At 43.1% G+C, this 11,745-nt stretch overlaps 1 protein-coding gene across 2 annotated transcripts in view; it reads right to left on the bottom strand.

Moving 5' to 3' along the window:
- Positions 1 to 2,495: 2,495 nt before the first annotated feature.
- The window catches only part of gtsf1 (gametocyte specific factor 1), a 20,437-nt gene continuing 11,187 nt past the window's right edge, over positions 2,496 to 11,745 (bottom strand). The window contains exons 3-8 of one of the 2 annotated variants that reach the window (XM_045696245.1): positions 4,039 to 4,145; positions 3,777 to 3,903; positions 3,589 to 3,672; positions 3,327 to 3,390; positions 3,122 to 3,196; positions 2,496 to 2,960 (exon numbers count right to left, since the gene is read on the bottom strand). In XM_045696245.1, the coding sequence (XP_045552201.1) occupies positions 2,951 to 2,960; positions 3,122 to 3,196; positions 3,327 to 3,390; positions 3,589 to 3,672; positions 3,777 to 3,903; positions 4,039 to 4,145 (467 nt within the window). In that variant the 3' untranslated portion in view covers positions 2,496 to 2,950. The remainder of the gene's footprint in view (positions 2,961 to 3,121; positions 3,197 to 3,326; positions 3,391 to 3,588; positions 3,673 to 3,776; positions 3,904 to 4,038; positions 4,146 to 11,745) is intronic. The other variant, XM_045696246.1, reaches the window with a different exon arrangement.

The raw sequence follows: 11,745 nt of genomic DNA, 5'->3' as shown, positions 1-11,745 counted from the left end.
CCTAATACCCTGTCTAAAGGAACATTCATGCAAATAGCTCACGTCAAAGAAAAGGCAAGTGTTGAGCCCTACTGTGACTTCTAATAAAAGCACCGTTGCTAAATACATACTATACAGAAATTCAAACTCAACTGGACCTTGAAGCCATTCACTGTTCCCCTTTAAAATCAGGAACTGATTTAGACCTATGCCACCAGGTGGGTGCAATTAATTATCAGGTAGAACAGAAAACCAGCAGGCTCCGGACCTCGTAGGGTAAAAGTTGCGTACCCCTGCTATATAGTTATATTAGTTACACATTTCAAATATGGAAAGTCCAGGGATATTTTACCTGCGATCATCTTGATAAAGGACCATACCAGACAATTATATTTTAAAGACAGTTGTATTTAATGGATTACATAAAATAGGAAACAAATAACAGTAGGCTACACCAACATTCAATTTCCATTCATACGCGTTGGGTAAATTGCCACAGTAGATTTGTCTTGGTAAACAAGGAAATCTTTTATTTCAGGTGTATGGAATGATTGTCAAATAGAACAAATCGTCCTTAGTCTGCTCAAAAAGTAGGACTAAGTTGTTCCGATGGTAATACCCACCAGAGGGCAAACATATCTTCAAAGACTATGGCAGCAAGCAGGACTAAGGTGACACCATAGAGATCACTACTTGGAAATAACCAGTTTTGGCGTGGACATTGCATTGAGGACTTCCACCATTTTAACATAGCCAACTGGGTGGGACCTCCTATCGTTTTAGGTAGGACCACACAATTCCATCCAGGTCATCAAGAGGGATAAGCAAATTAATTATGTGTGAACAAACATTCCATAACTGCAGGTGGCAGTAGCCAAGATGGAATAGGAAGCGAGACGTCCCACTCACTGTTTTTTCTGGTTTATATATAGTCAATGAACTAAGCAGACCAGACCCTGCTGCTAATGCATTGGCCCATTTTTCTCCCCCCCCCCAATGGTAAACAGTTGAAGGAGCTGCACAGCTATGTCACAATGGGATGCCGGACTATCGCATCCTAGCATCTGTGGACTATGATGTACGCTTTGTCTTGCTAAATGAATGTTTATGGCTGAGAAAATAAACTATTTAAAATGTTTTCACATGCTTTTGAAATTTTGCATGATTCAAGAGTCTAGTATGATAGATGCATGAAAAGTTGCTTGCATAGCTAGCTGAATAGTTTCCCTGCTTAGCCATAGTCCAGTAGGCTATCTACTCTGATTTCAGAGGATTCGTCTGATCTTGCTTGAGCGCAGAATAACTGATGAATTTACAAACGCGCAACACCTGTTGATTAAGACCGTGTCAGTAAACATCGGCATTAAAACATAATTCAATTGTTGCCAGCAGCAAAGATGTATTTACCAACACTCTAGATAACATGAAAACAGCATAACCTGCTGTGCTAGTAAAATGGTCAGGGTGAGGTTCTGTCATTTGTGTCTGGAAGTAAAACTTATCTAGCCAACTTTAGCCAGTTAGCTTGGTAATCGGTTGTGATGTCAGAACGCTCGGATCAACCCTACTCCTCCGCCAGAGCGTCCAGGGTGAACTGAACGCTCTGAATTTACAAACACCCAGAGCGCACTCTGGCACTCCAGTGAATTTACGGTATATTTGAGCTGCGAAGCAAGAACGTCACCCAAACCCCCTCCGGCTCGTGACATTCCCGTTGCTAATGTGAACATACATATTATGTCATTTGGAATTTAGTCCCAATACCTCTACTTCAACTATCTGCAGTTCGAGTCGCCGAACTTGGCTTTATACTTGTTCAAACAACACTCCAGATGGCAGTACGCACCCTTTTTTTTACCACCTCAGAAGTAGTAGAACGTTGACTAATCCAAATAGACCGGTTGGTTGTTTAGCAACAAAACCAACACATGCGCAACTATGGAGCAAATCAGACAGGGTTGGCTTAGATTATTAACAAACTATATTTGCCTCTAATGTTTATTGAAAACAAACTTTGCACAATCAGCACTTGTCACAAATACATTGTCACAGTTGTTGATTAGCTAGCGAATTTCAGCCATATTAGCATATAGGTGGCATCAATCAAAACATTGTAACAAGATACAAGCTGAATCGAACCACCTACAATACAATTCCACAAATGGTAGCTTCTTGTCATTGTTGCAATCCAGAATCACAAAACACAGACTCTGCCCCATTTGATGAACGTGCATAGTTTGTGACATTGTCAGCTAATCCATCTATGGAGATGGCCTTAACGGTTGCAATTAAGAACAGCTGCGTGGATGAATTTATTGTGTATTGAAGGTTTAACAAGAGATCAGTTGGGCCCAGTTTTTCGAAAGTTATCTGGATTTTGCCTATCAGATAGGATTAAATGTCCAACTCTAGTCCAATCTGCTTAAATGCCCAATCCATTTTCAACCTGTCCGTTCTCTGGTGCCCAACATGCAAATTGTTAGACATTTAAGCCTTCATGAGGACAGAACATTACCTCACTTAAAAGAAATTGTAATTACAGGCCAAAATCCAATAATATACAACAAACCCAGCAAAAGATCAAAGCAAGATCCATTATGAGGCTAAATCAACTTTACAGTCAGCATAATGAGCATCTTGAAGATATCTGATATGTGCAACAGTGAGAATATATTGGTATCTGCAGTAGGGCCTCAGGAACATACAGTACATTAACAGCCTACATGCAGAGTTAGTATAGGGAAACACTTCTGCAAAAAAGCCTTTTAATAACAAAAAAGGGGACACAAACCCCAATCACCATGTCTAAGGTTAGGTTACAAAGCATGCATTTATAGTCAAACAAAATAGTCAATGGGATTTTTCTCAAATATGTCCAAGTCAAAGTGAGATAATAAAACATGCATCTATGATATAAAACTTAACTGCAAGATAGCCTCTTGACTTCCAACTTTTGTCATTCATTCTGCCCTTAGTCAGTCCTGAACAAAAATAATGAGAAATACAATGAGCCTAAGAGGGACAAGTGAACACCTGGCCACGAGCTTTTAAGTGAGACAGTACAGCAAGAAAAGACAGCGTGGCGCCAAACCATAAGAAATAAATACAGAATGCTGTAACATAAAAACAAATTAAACATTACCTACACATTTTCCAGGGCAGAGTTCTTGGAGCTCGGAGTCCAGGGGTAAGATTGTTTGTAGTGCATGGCTCAGTCCTAAAATAAAAAATAAAAAATAAGACTACACTTAAAACTGTTTTAAATTTGAAAATATTAACCAGCTCCTTTTCAAATATCATATTTAGTAGCAATAAACTCCACTGCAAACTTTGTGTGGTCAGCTGACCTGTTCTGACTGATCAGGTTTGTGGACACTCCCCATACGAAAGGCGCCGAAGAAATATCTGCTTCTACAAAAAGAAAAAGCTGCATTTAAATAAAATGCTGCTGATGGAAATCAATGGAAAATCTCCAGCCTAAAAATATCTGAAAAGTTGCATTCACTGCATCAGTCCACGGAGTGTGCAGAAGTTGCGAAACAAATAAATGCATTCATGGCATCTTTGCTTTGAGTACACACGCATAATCAGCAGTTTGTGAGAGAGTACCTTTATCCCAGTCCTCATCACAGTTGGTGTTCGTCCAGGTGCTAACAGGGACCTGCCATTTGCTCTGCAGCTCAGCGCTGCCCACTGGAAATCACAGAACCTGGTTAGACTCACTAAAGGGTGCAAATAGGCTTATCATTGAATAATGAAAATACAGGAAGGGTAAAACAAAACAAAAAAGAGCTCACAGTCTTCTGCATTCACAGATATTCTGTCAACACAGTTAGCAATGTGGTGGGAAAGCTCATGCTTGGGCATCAGGTGGCGGGCGTTGAAAGGGCACGTTTTTAATTCACTGGCCAGTTTAGGGTGGTTCTACAGGAAAGGACAAGAGGACAGCTGAATAACTTGTTTTCCCATGTACCAACTGACTATATTAGCAACATTTAAGATGACATGGCACAATGTCATATTGCGCCTTCAACAACATTCCTTCCAATAGCTACTAACTTTGCTGCACTTGATCAGATGGTACGGAAAGCGGCAGGCACGGATCTGATGGTTCTTGTCGTATGGACACTGAAGGAGTTTATTTGGATCACAGGCATCTTCTGGATCTATTGACAACAGAAAATAATGCCATGGAGCCATGTTAACACCAAGGAAATTACTTAGTTACAATGAGCTAAAAGTAGACTAATGTAGGCAAGGTGTCAAATCAAAATCAAACGATATTAGTCACATGCGCCGAATACAACAGGTGTAGACCTTACAGTGAAATGCTTACTTACGAGCCCCTAAACAATGTAGTTTCAAAAATACGGGTAAGAATAAGAAATAAAAGCAACAAGTAATTAAAGAGGAGCAGTGAAATAACAATAGCGAGACTATATACAGGGGGGTACCGGTACAGAGTCAATGTGCAGGAGCTCCGGTTAGTTGAGGTAATATGTACATGTATGTAGAGTTATTAAAGTGACTATGCATAGATGATAACAACAGAGAGTAATAGCGGTGTAAAAGAGGGGGAGGGGGGCAATGCAAATAGTCTGGGTAGCCATTTGATTAGATATTCAGGAGGCCTCTTGGACCTAGACTTGGCGCTTCAGTACCGCTTGCCGTGCGGTAGCAGAGAGAACAGTCTTTGACTAGGGTGGCTGGAGTCTGACAATTTTCAGGGCCTTCCTCTGATACTGCCTGGTACAGAGGTCCTGGATGGCAGGAAGCTTGGCCCCAGTGATGTACTGGGCCGTTCGCAATACCCTCTGTAGTGCCTTGCGGTCAGAGGCCGAGCAGTTGCAATACCAGTCAGTGATGCAACCACTCAGGATGCTCTCGATGGTGCAGCTGTAAAATCTTGAGAGGATCCGAGGACCCATGCCAAATCTTTTCAGTCTCCTGAGGGGGAATAGGTTTTGTCGTGCCCTCTTCACGACGGTCTTGGACCATGTTAGTTTGTTGGTGAAGTGGACACCAAGGAACTTGAATCTCTCAACCTGCACCACTACAGCCACGTCGATAAGAATGGGGGTGTGCTCGGTCCTCTTTTCCTGTAGTCCACAATCATCTCCTTTGTCTTGATCACATTGATGGAGAGGTTGTTGTCCTGGCACCACACTGCCAGGTCTCTGACCACCTCCCTATAGGCTGTCTCGTCGTTGTCGGTGATCAGGCCTACCACTGTTGTGTCATCAGCAAACTTAATGATGGTGTTGGAGTCATGCCTAGCCATGCAGTCATGAGCGAACAGGGAGTACAGGAGGGGACTGAGCACGCACCCCTGAGGGGCCCCTGTGTTGAGGATCAGCGTGGCGGATGTGTTGTTACCTACCCTTACCACCTGGGGGCGGCCCATTAGGAAGTCCAGGATCCAGTTGCAGAGGGAGGTGTTTAGTCCCAGTGTCCTTAGCTTATTGATGAGGGCACTATGGTGTTGAACGCTGAGCTGTAGTCAATGAATAACATTCTCACATAGGTGTTCCTTTTGTCTAGGTGGGAAAGGGCAGTGTGGAGTGCAATATAAATTGCATCATCTGTGGATCTGTTGGGGCGGTATGCAAAGTGGAGTGGGTCTGGGGTTTCTGGGATAATGGTGTTTATGTGAGCCATGACCAGCCTTTCAAGGCACTTCATGGCTACAGACGTGAGTGCTACGGGTCGGTAGTCATTTAGGCAGGTTACCTTAGTATTCTTGGGCACAGGGAGGTCTGCTTGTTGGTTTTACAGACTTGGACAGGGAGAGGTTGAAAATGTCAGTGAAGACACTTGCCAGTTGGTGTCACTGGGCAGCTGTCGGCTGTGCTTCCCTTTGTAGTCTGTAATGGTTTGCAAGCCCTGCCACATCCGAATGAGTGTCAGAGCCGGTGTAGTACGATTCGATCTTAGTCCTGTATTGATACTTTGCCTGTTTGATGGTTCGTCGGAGGGAATAGCGGGATTTCTCATAAGCTTCCGGGTTAGAGTCCCGCTCCTTGAAAGCGGCAACTCTAGCCTTTAGCTCAGTGCAGATGTTGCCTGTAATCAATGGCTTCTGGTTGGGGTATGTACGTACGGTCACTGTGGGGACGTCGTCGATGCACTAAATGATGAAGCCAATGACTGATGTGTACTCCTCAATGCCGTCGGAGGATTCCCGGAACATATTCCAGTCTGTGCTAGCAAAACAGTCCTGTAATTGATCGAGTCACTGGTGCTTCCTGCTTTAATTTTAGCTTGTAAACAGGAATCAGGAGGATAGAATTATGGTTTACCCAAATGCAGGGTGCGAATTACAGGGGAGCCAGGGCTCAGCCACCCTGAATGAGATGTTAGCTCCCCTAAATGCAACAAAAATACACCTTTATTTTTATTTCACCTTTATTTAACCAGGTAGGCCAGTTGAGAACAAGTTCTCATTTACAACTGCGACCTGGCCAAGATAAAGCAAAGCAGTGTGACAAAAAACAACACAGAGTTACACATAGGATAAACAAAAGTACAGCCAATAACATGGAATGGAAAAATCTATATACAGTGTGTGCAAACAGAGTAAGGAGGTAAGGCAATAAATAGGCCAAAGAAGCGAAGTAATTACAATTTAGCAAATTAACACTGAAGTGATAGATGTGCAGATGATGATGTGGAAGTAGAAATACTGGTGTGCAAAAGAGCAAAAAAGTAAATAAAACCAATATTGGGATGAGGTAGGTAGTTGGGTGGGCTATTTACAGATGGGCTATGTACAGCTGCAGCGATCGGTAAGCTGCTCAGATAGCTGATGCTTAAAGTTAGTGAGGGAGATATAAGTCTCCAACTTCAGAGTTTTTGCAATTCGTTCCAGTCATTGGCAGCAGAGGACTGGAAGGAAAGGCGGCGTTGGCTTTGGGGATGACCAGTGAAATATACCTGCTGGAGCGTGTGTTGCAGGTGGGTGTTGTTATGGTGACCAGTGAGCTGAGATAAGGTGGAGCTTTACCTAGCAAAGACTTATTGATGACCTGGAGCCAGTGGGTCTGGCGACGAATATGTAGCGAGGGCCAGCCGACGAGAGAATACAGGTTGCAGTACTGGGTGTTATATGGAGCTTTGGTGACAAAACGATGGCACTGTGATAGCAAACTGGATGCAGTCTGAGTAGAGGCTATTTGATAAATGACATCGCCGAAGTCGAGGATCGGTACGATGGTATGTTTGGCAGCATGAGTGAAGGAGGCTTTGTTGCGAAATAGGAAGCCGATTCTAGATTTAATTTTGGATTGGAGATGCTTAAACCTCTTTGGGACATCTGGGACACTAGCAACCCACCCGCGGTACACACTATCAACAGCCAGTGAAATAGCAGGGCGGCAAATTCAAAACAACAAAAATCTCATAATTCAAATTTCTCAAACATACAAGTATTATACACCATTTTAAAAAGACAAGATTCTCCTTAATCCAACCACAGTGTCTGATTTCAAAAAGGTTTTATGGCGAAAGCATAAAATTAGATTATGTTAGGACAGCGCAGAGACAAGAAAAACCACACAGCCATTTTCCAAGCAAAGAGGTGTCACAAAAACCAGAAATACAGCTAAAATTAATCACTAACCTTTGATGATCATCAGATGACACTCCCAGGACTTAATGTTACAAAATACATGTATGTTTTGCTTGATAAAGTTCATATTTATATCCATAAACCCCATTTTACATTGGCGCGTGATGTTCAGAAAATGTATTCCCACCAAAACCCCCGGTGAATGAGCACATCAATTTACAAAAATACTCATCATAAACGTTGATAAAATTTACAACAGTTATTGAAAGAATTACAGATACACTTCTCCTTAATGCAACCGCTGTGTCAGATTTTAAAACAGCTTTACGGTGAAAGCACATTTTTCAATATTCTGAGTACAGAGCTCAGCCATCAAAGCAAGCTATACAGTTACCCGCCAAGTTCTGGAGTCAACTAAACTCAGAATTAGTATTATAAATCTTCCCTTACCTTTGCTGATCTTCGTCAGAATGCACTCCCAGGACTGCCACAAGAAATGTTATTTTTGTTCGAAAAACTCCATATTTATGTCCAAATACCTCCGTTTTGTTCGCGCGTTCAGATCACTAATCCAAAGGCATAACGTGAGAGCACAAAACCAGAGACAAAAAGTAAAATAGTTCCATTACTGTTCGTAGAAAAATGTCCAACGATGTTTACAATCAATCCTTAGGGTCTTTTTAACATAAAACTTTGATAATATTCCAACCGGACAATAGCGTATTCATTACAGAGGAAAAAGAAGGAGCGGCACGCCAGCGTGCCCACGCAGTAAAGAACTCACTTGTTCCAGGCAGTCCACTGATTGACTGAGCTCCTATTCTCTGCCCAGTAACAGTAGACGCATGAAACACGTTTCTAAAGGCTGTTGACAGCCAATGGAAGCCTTAGGAAGTGCAAAATGACCCCACAGACACTGTAGTTTCGATAGGGATTAGATAGAAAAACTACAAGTCACTTCCTGGTTGGATTTTTTCTCAGGTTTTTGCCTGCCATATGAGTTCTGTTATACTCACAGACATCATTCAAACAGTTGTAGAAACTTCTGTGTTTTCTATCCAAATCTACTACTAATATGCATATCCTACATTCTGGGCCCGAGAAGCAGGCAGTTAAATTTGGGCACGCCTTTCATCCGGACGTCAAAATACTGCCCCTATCCTAGAGAAGTTAATGAGTCTGGAAGGAAAGTTTACAGTCTAGCCAGACACCTAGGTATTTGTAGTTGTCCACATATTCTAAGTCAGAACCGTCCAGAGTAGTGATGCTTGTCGGGCGGGCGGGTAGCGATCGGTTGAAGAGCATGCATTTCGTTTTGCTAGCGTTTAAGAGCAGTTGGAGGCCACGGAAGGAGTGCTGTATGGCATTGAAGTGCGTTTGGAGGTTTGTTAACCTCTCTAGGCTAGGCGGGACGAATTCGTCCCACCTACGTAACAGCCACTGCCAGCCTGTGGCGCGATTTTCAAAACCTTAAAAATCCTATTACTTCAATTTCTCAAACATATGACTATTTTACAGCCATTTAAAGACAAGACTCTCGTTAATCTAACCACACAGTCTGATTTCAAAAAGGCTTTACAACGAAAGCAAAACATTAGATTATGTCAGCAGAGTACCAAGCCAGAAATAATCAGACACCCATTTTTCAAGCCAGCATATAATGTCACCAAAACCCAGAAGACAGCTAAATGCAGCACTCACCTTTGATGATCTTCATCAGATGACTACCCTAGGACATTATGTTATACAATACATGCATGTTTTGTTCAATCAAGTTCATATTTATATCAAAAACCAGCTTTTTACATTAGCATGTGACGTTCAGAACTAGCATACCCCCCGCAAACTTCCGGGGAATTCGCTAACATTTTACTAAATTACTCACGATAAACGTTCACAAAAAGCATAACAATTATTTTAAGAATTATAGATACAGACCTCCTCTATGCACTCGATATGTCCGATTTTAAAATAGCTTTTTGGTGAAAGCACATTTTGCAATATTCTAAGTACATAGCCCAGGCATCACGGGCTAGCTATTTAGACACCCGGCAAGTTTAGCACTCACCATAATCATATTTACTATTATAAAAGTTTGATTACCTTTTGTTGTCTTCGTCAGAATGCACTCCCAGGTCTGCTACTTCAATAACAAATGTTGGTTTGGTCCAAAATAATCCATCGTTATATCCGAATAGCGGCGTTTTGTTCGTGCGTTCCAGACACTATCCGAAATAGTAAAGAAGTGTCGCGCGCATGGCGCAATTCGTGACAATAAAATTCTAAGTATTCCATTACCGTACTTCGAAGCATGTCAACCGCTGTTTAAAATCAATTTTTACGACATTTTTCTCGTAGAAAAGCGATAATATTCCGACAGGGAATCTCCTTTTCGGCAAACAGAGGAAAAAATCCCAAAGGCGGGGGCGGTCGGGGTCACGCGCATAAGCCAGTGTCCCTTGATCGGCCACTTGAGAAAGGCGATAATGTGTTTCAGCCTGGGGCTGGAATGACGACATTCTGTTTTTTCCCGGGCTCTGAGCGCCTATGGACGACGTGGGAAGTGTCACGTTAGAGCAGAGATCCTTAGTAAATGATAGAGATGGAAAAGAAGTTCAAGAAATGGTCAGACAGGCCACTTCCTGTAAAGGAATCTCTCAGGTTTTGACCTGCCATTTGAGTTCTGTTATACTCACAGACACCATTCAAACAGTTTTAGAAAATTGAGGGTGTTTTCTATCCATATGTAATAAGTATATGCATATTCTAGTTACTGGGTAGGAGTGGTAACCAGATTAAATCGGGTATGTTTTTTATCCAGCCGTGTCAATACTGCCCCCTATCCTAAACAGGTTAACACAGTGTCCAAAGAAGGGCCAGATGTATACAGAACGGTGTCGTCTGCGTAGAGGTGGACCAAGGAATCACACACAGAAAGAGCGTCATCATTGATGTATTCAGAGAAAAGAGTCGGCCCGAGAATTGAACCCTGTGGTACCCCCAGAGAGACTGCCAGAGGTCTGGATGACAGGCCCTCCGATTTGACACACTGAACTCTATCTGAGAAGTATTGGTGAACCAGGCGAGGCAGTCATTTGAAAAACCAGTCTACCGATAAGAATACGGTAATTGACAGAGTCGAAAGCCTTGGCCAGGTCGATGAAGACGGCTGCACAGTACTGTCTTTTATCGATGGCAATTATGATATCGTTTAGGACCGTGAGCATGGCTGAGGTGCACCCGTGACCAGCTCGGGAAACCGGATTGCATAGCAGAGAAGGTACGGTGGGATTCGAAATGGTCAGTGATCTGCTTGTTAACTTGGCCTTTGAAGACCTTAGAAAGGTAGGGCAGGATGGATATAGGTCTGTAACAGTTTCGGTCTAGAGTGTCTCCCCCTTTGAAGAGGGGGATGACCTCGGCAGCTTTCCAATCTTCAGGAATCTCAGACGATACAAAAGAGAGGTTGAACAGGCTAGTAATAGGGGTTGCAACAATGGCGGTGGATAATTTTAGAAAGAGAGGGTCCAGATTGTCTATCTCAGCTGATTTGTACGGGTGCAGGTTTTGCAGCTCTTTCAGAACATCTGCTATCTGGATTTGGGTGAAGGAGAAGCTGGGGAGGCTTGGGCAAGTAGCTGGGGGGGGGGTGGGTGCGGAGCTGTTGGCAGGCGTTGGGGTAGCCAGGAGGAAAGCACAGCCAGCCGTAGAGAAATGCTTATTGAAATTCTCGATTATCGTGGATTTATCAGTGGTGACAGTGTTTCCTAGCCTCAGTGCAGTGGGCAGCTGGGAGAAGGTGCTCTTATTCTCCATGGACTTTACAGTGTCCCAGAACTTTTTGGAGTGAGAGCTACAGGATGCGCATATCGTGTGGACTATTCGATGCTAGTGCAGTACGCCACAGGATGTTTTTGTGCTGGTCGAGGGCAGTCAAGTTACTTTTAAAGAACAACCAGGCATCCTCAACTGACGAGACGAGGTCAATATCCTTCCAAGATACCCGGGCGAGGTCGATTAGAAAGGCCTCCTCGCTGAAGTGTTTTAGGGAGCGTTTGACAGTTATAAGGGGTGGTCGTTTGACCGCGGACCCATAACGGATGCAGGCAATGAGGCAGTGATCGCTGAGATCCTGATTGAAAACAGCAGAGGTTTATTTGGAGGGCAAGTTGGTCAGGATAATATCCATGAGGGTTCCC

Source organism: Salmo salar, chromosome 15, assembly GCF_965601325.2.
Source record: "Salmo salar chromosome 15, fSalSal1, whole genome shotgun sequence".
In the NCBI taxonomy this organism is placed as follows: Eukaryota; Metazoa; Chordata; class Actinopteri; order Salmoniformes; family Salmonidae; genus Salmo; species Salmo salar.
This window is presented reverse-complemented; position numbering and strand designations above follow the sequence as displayed.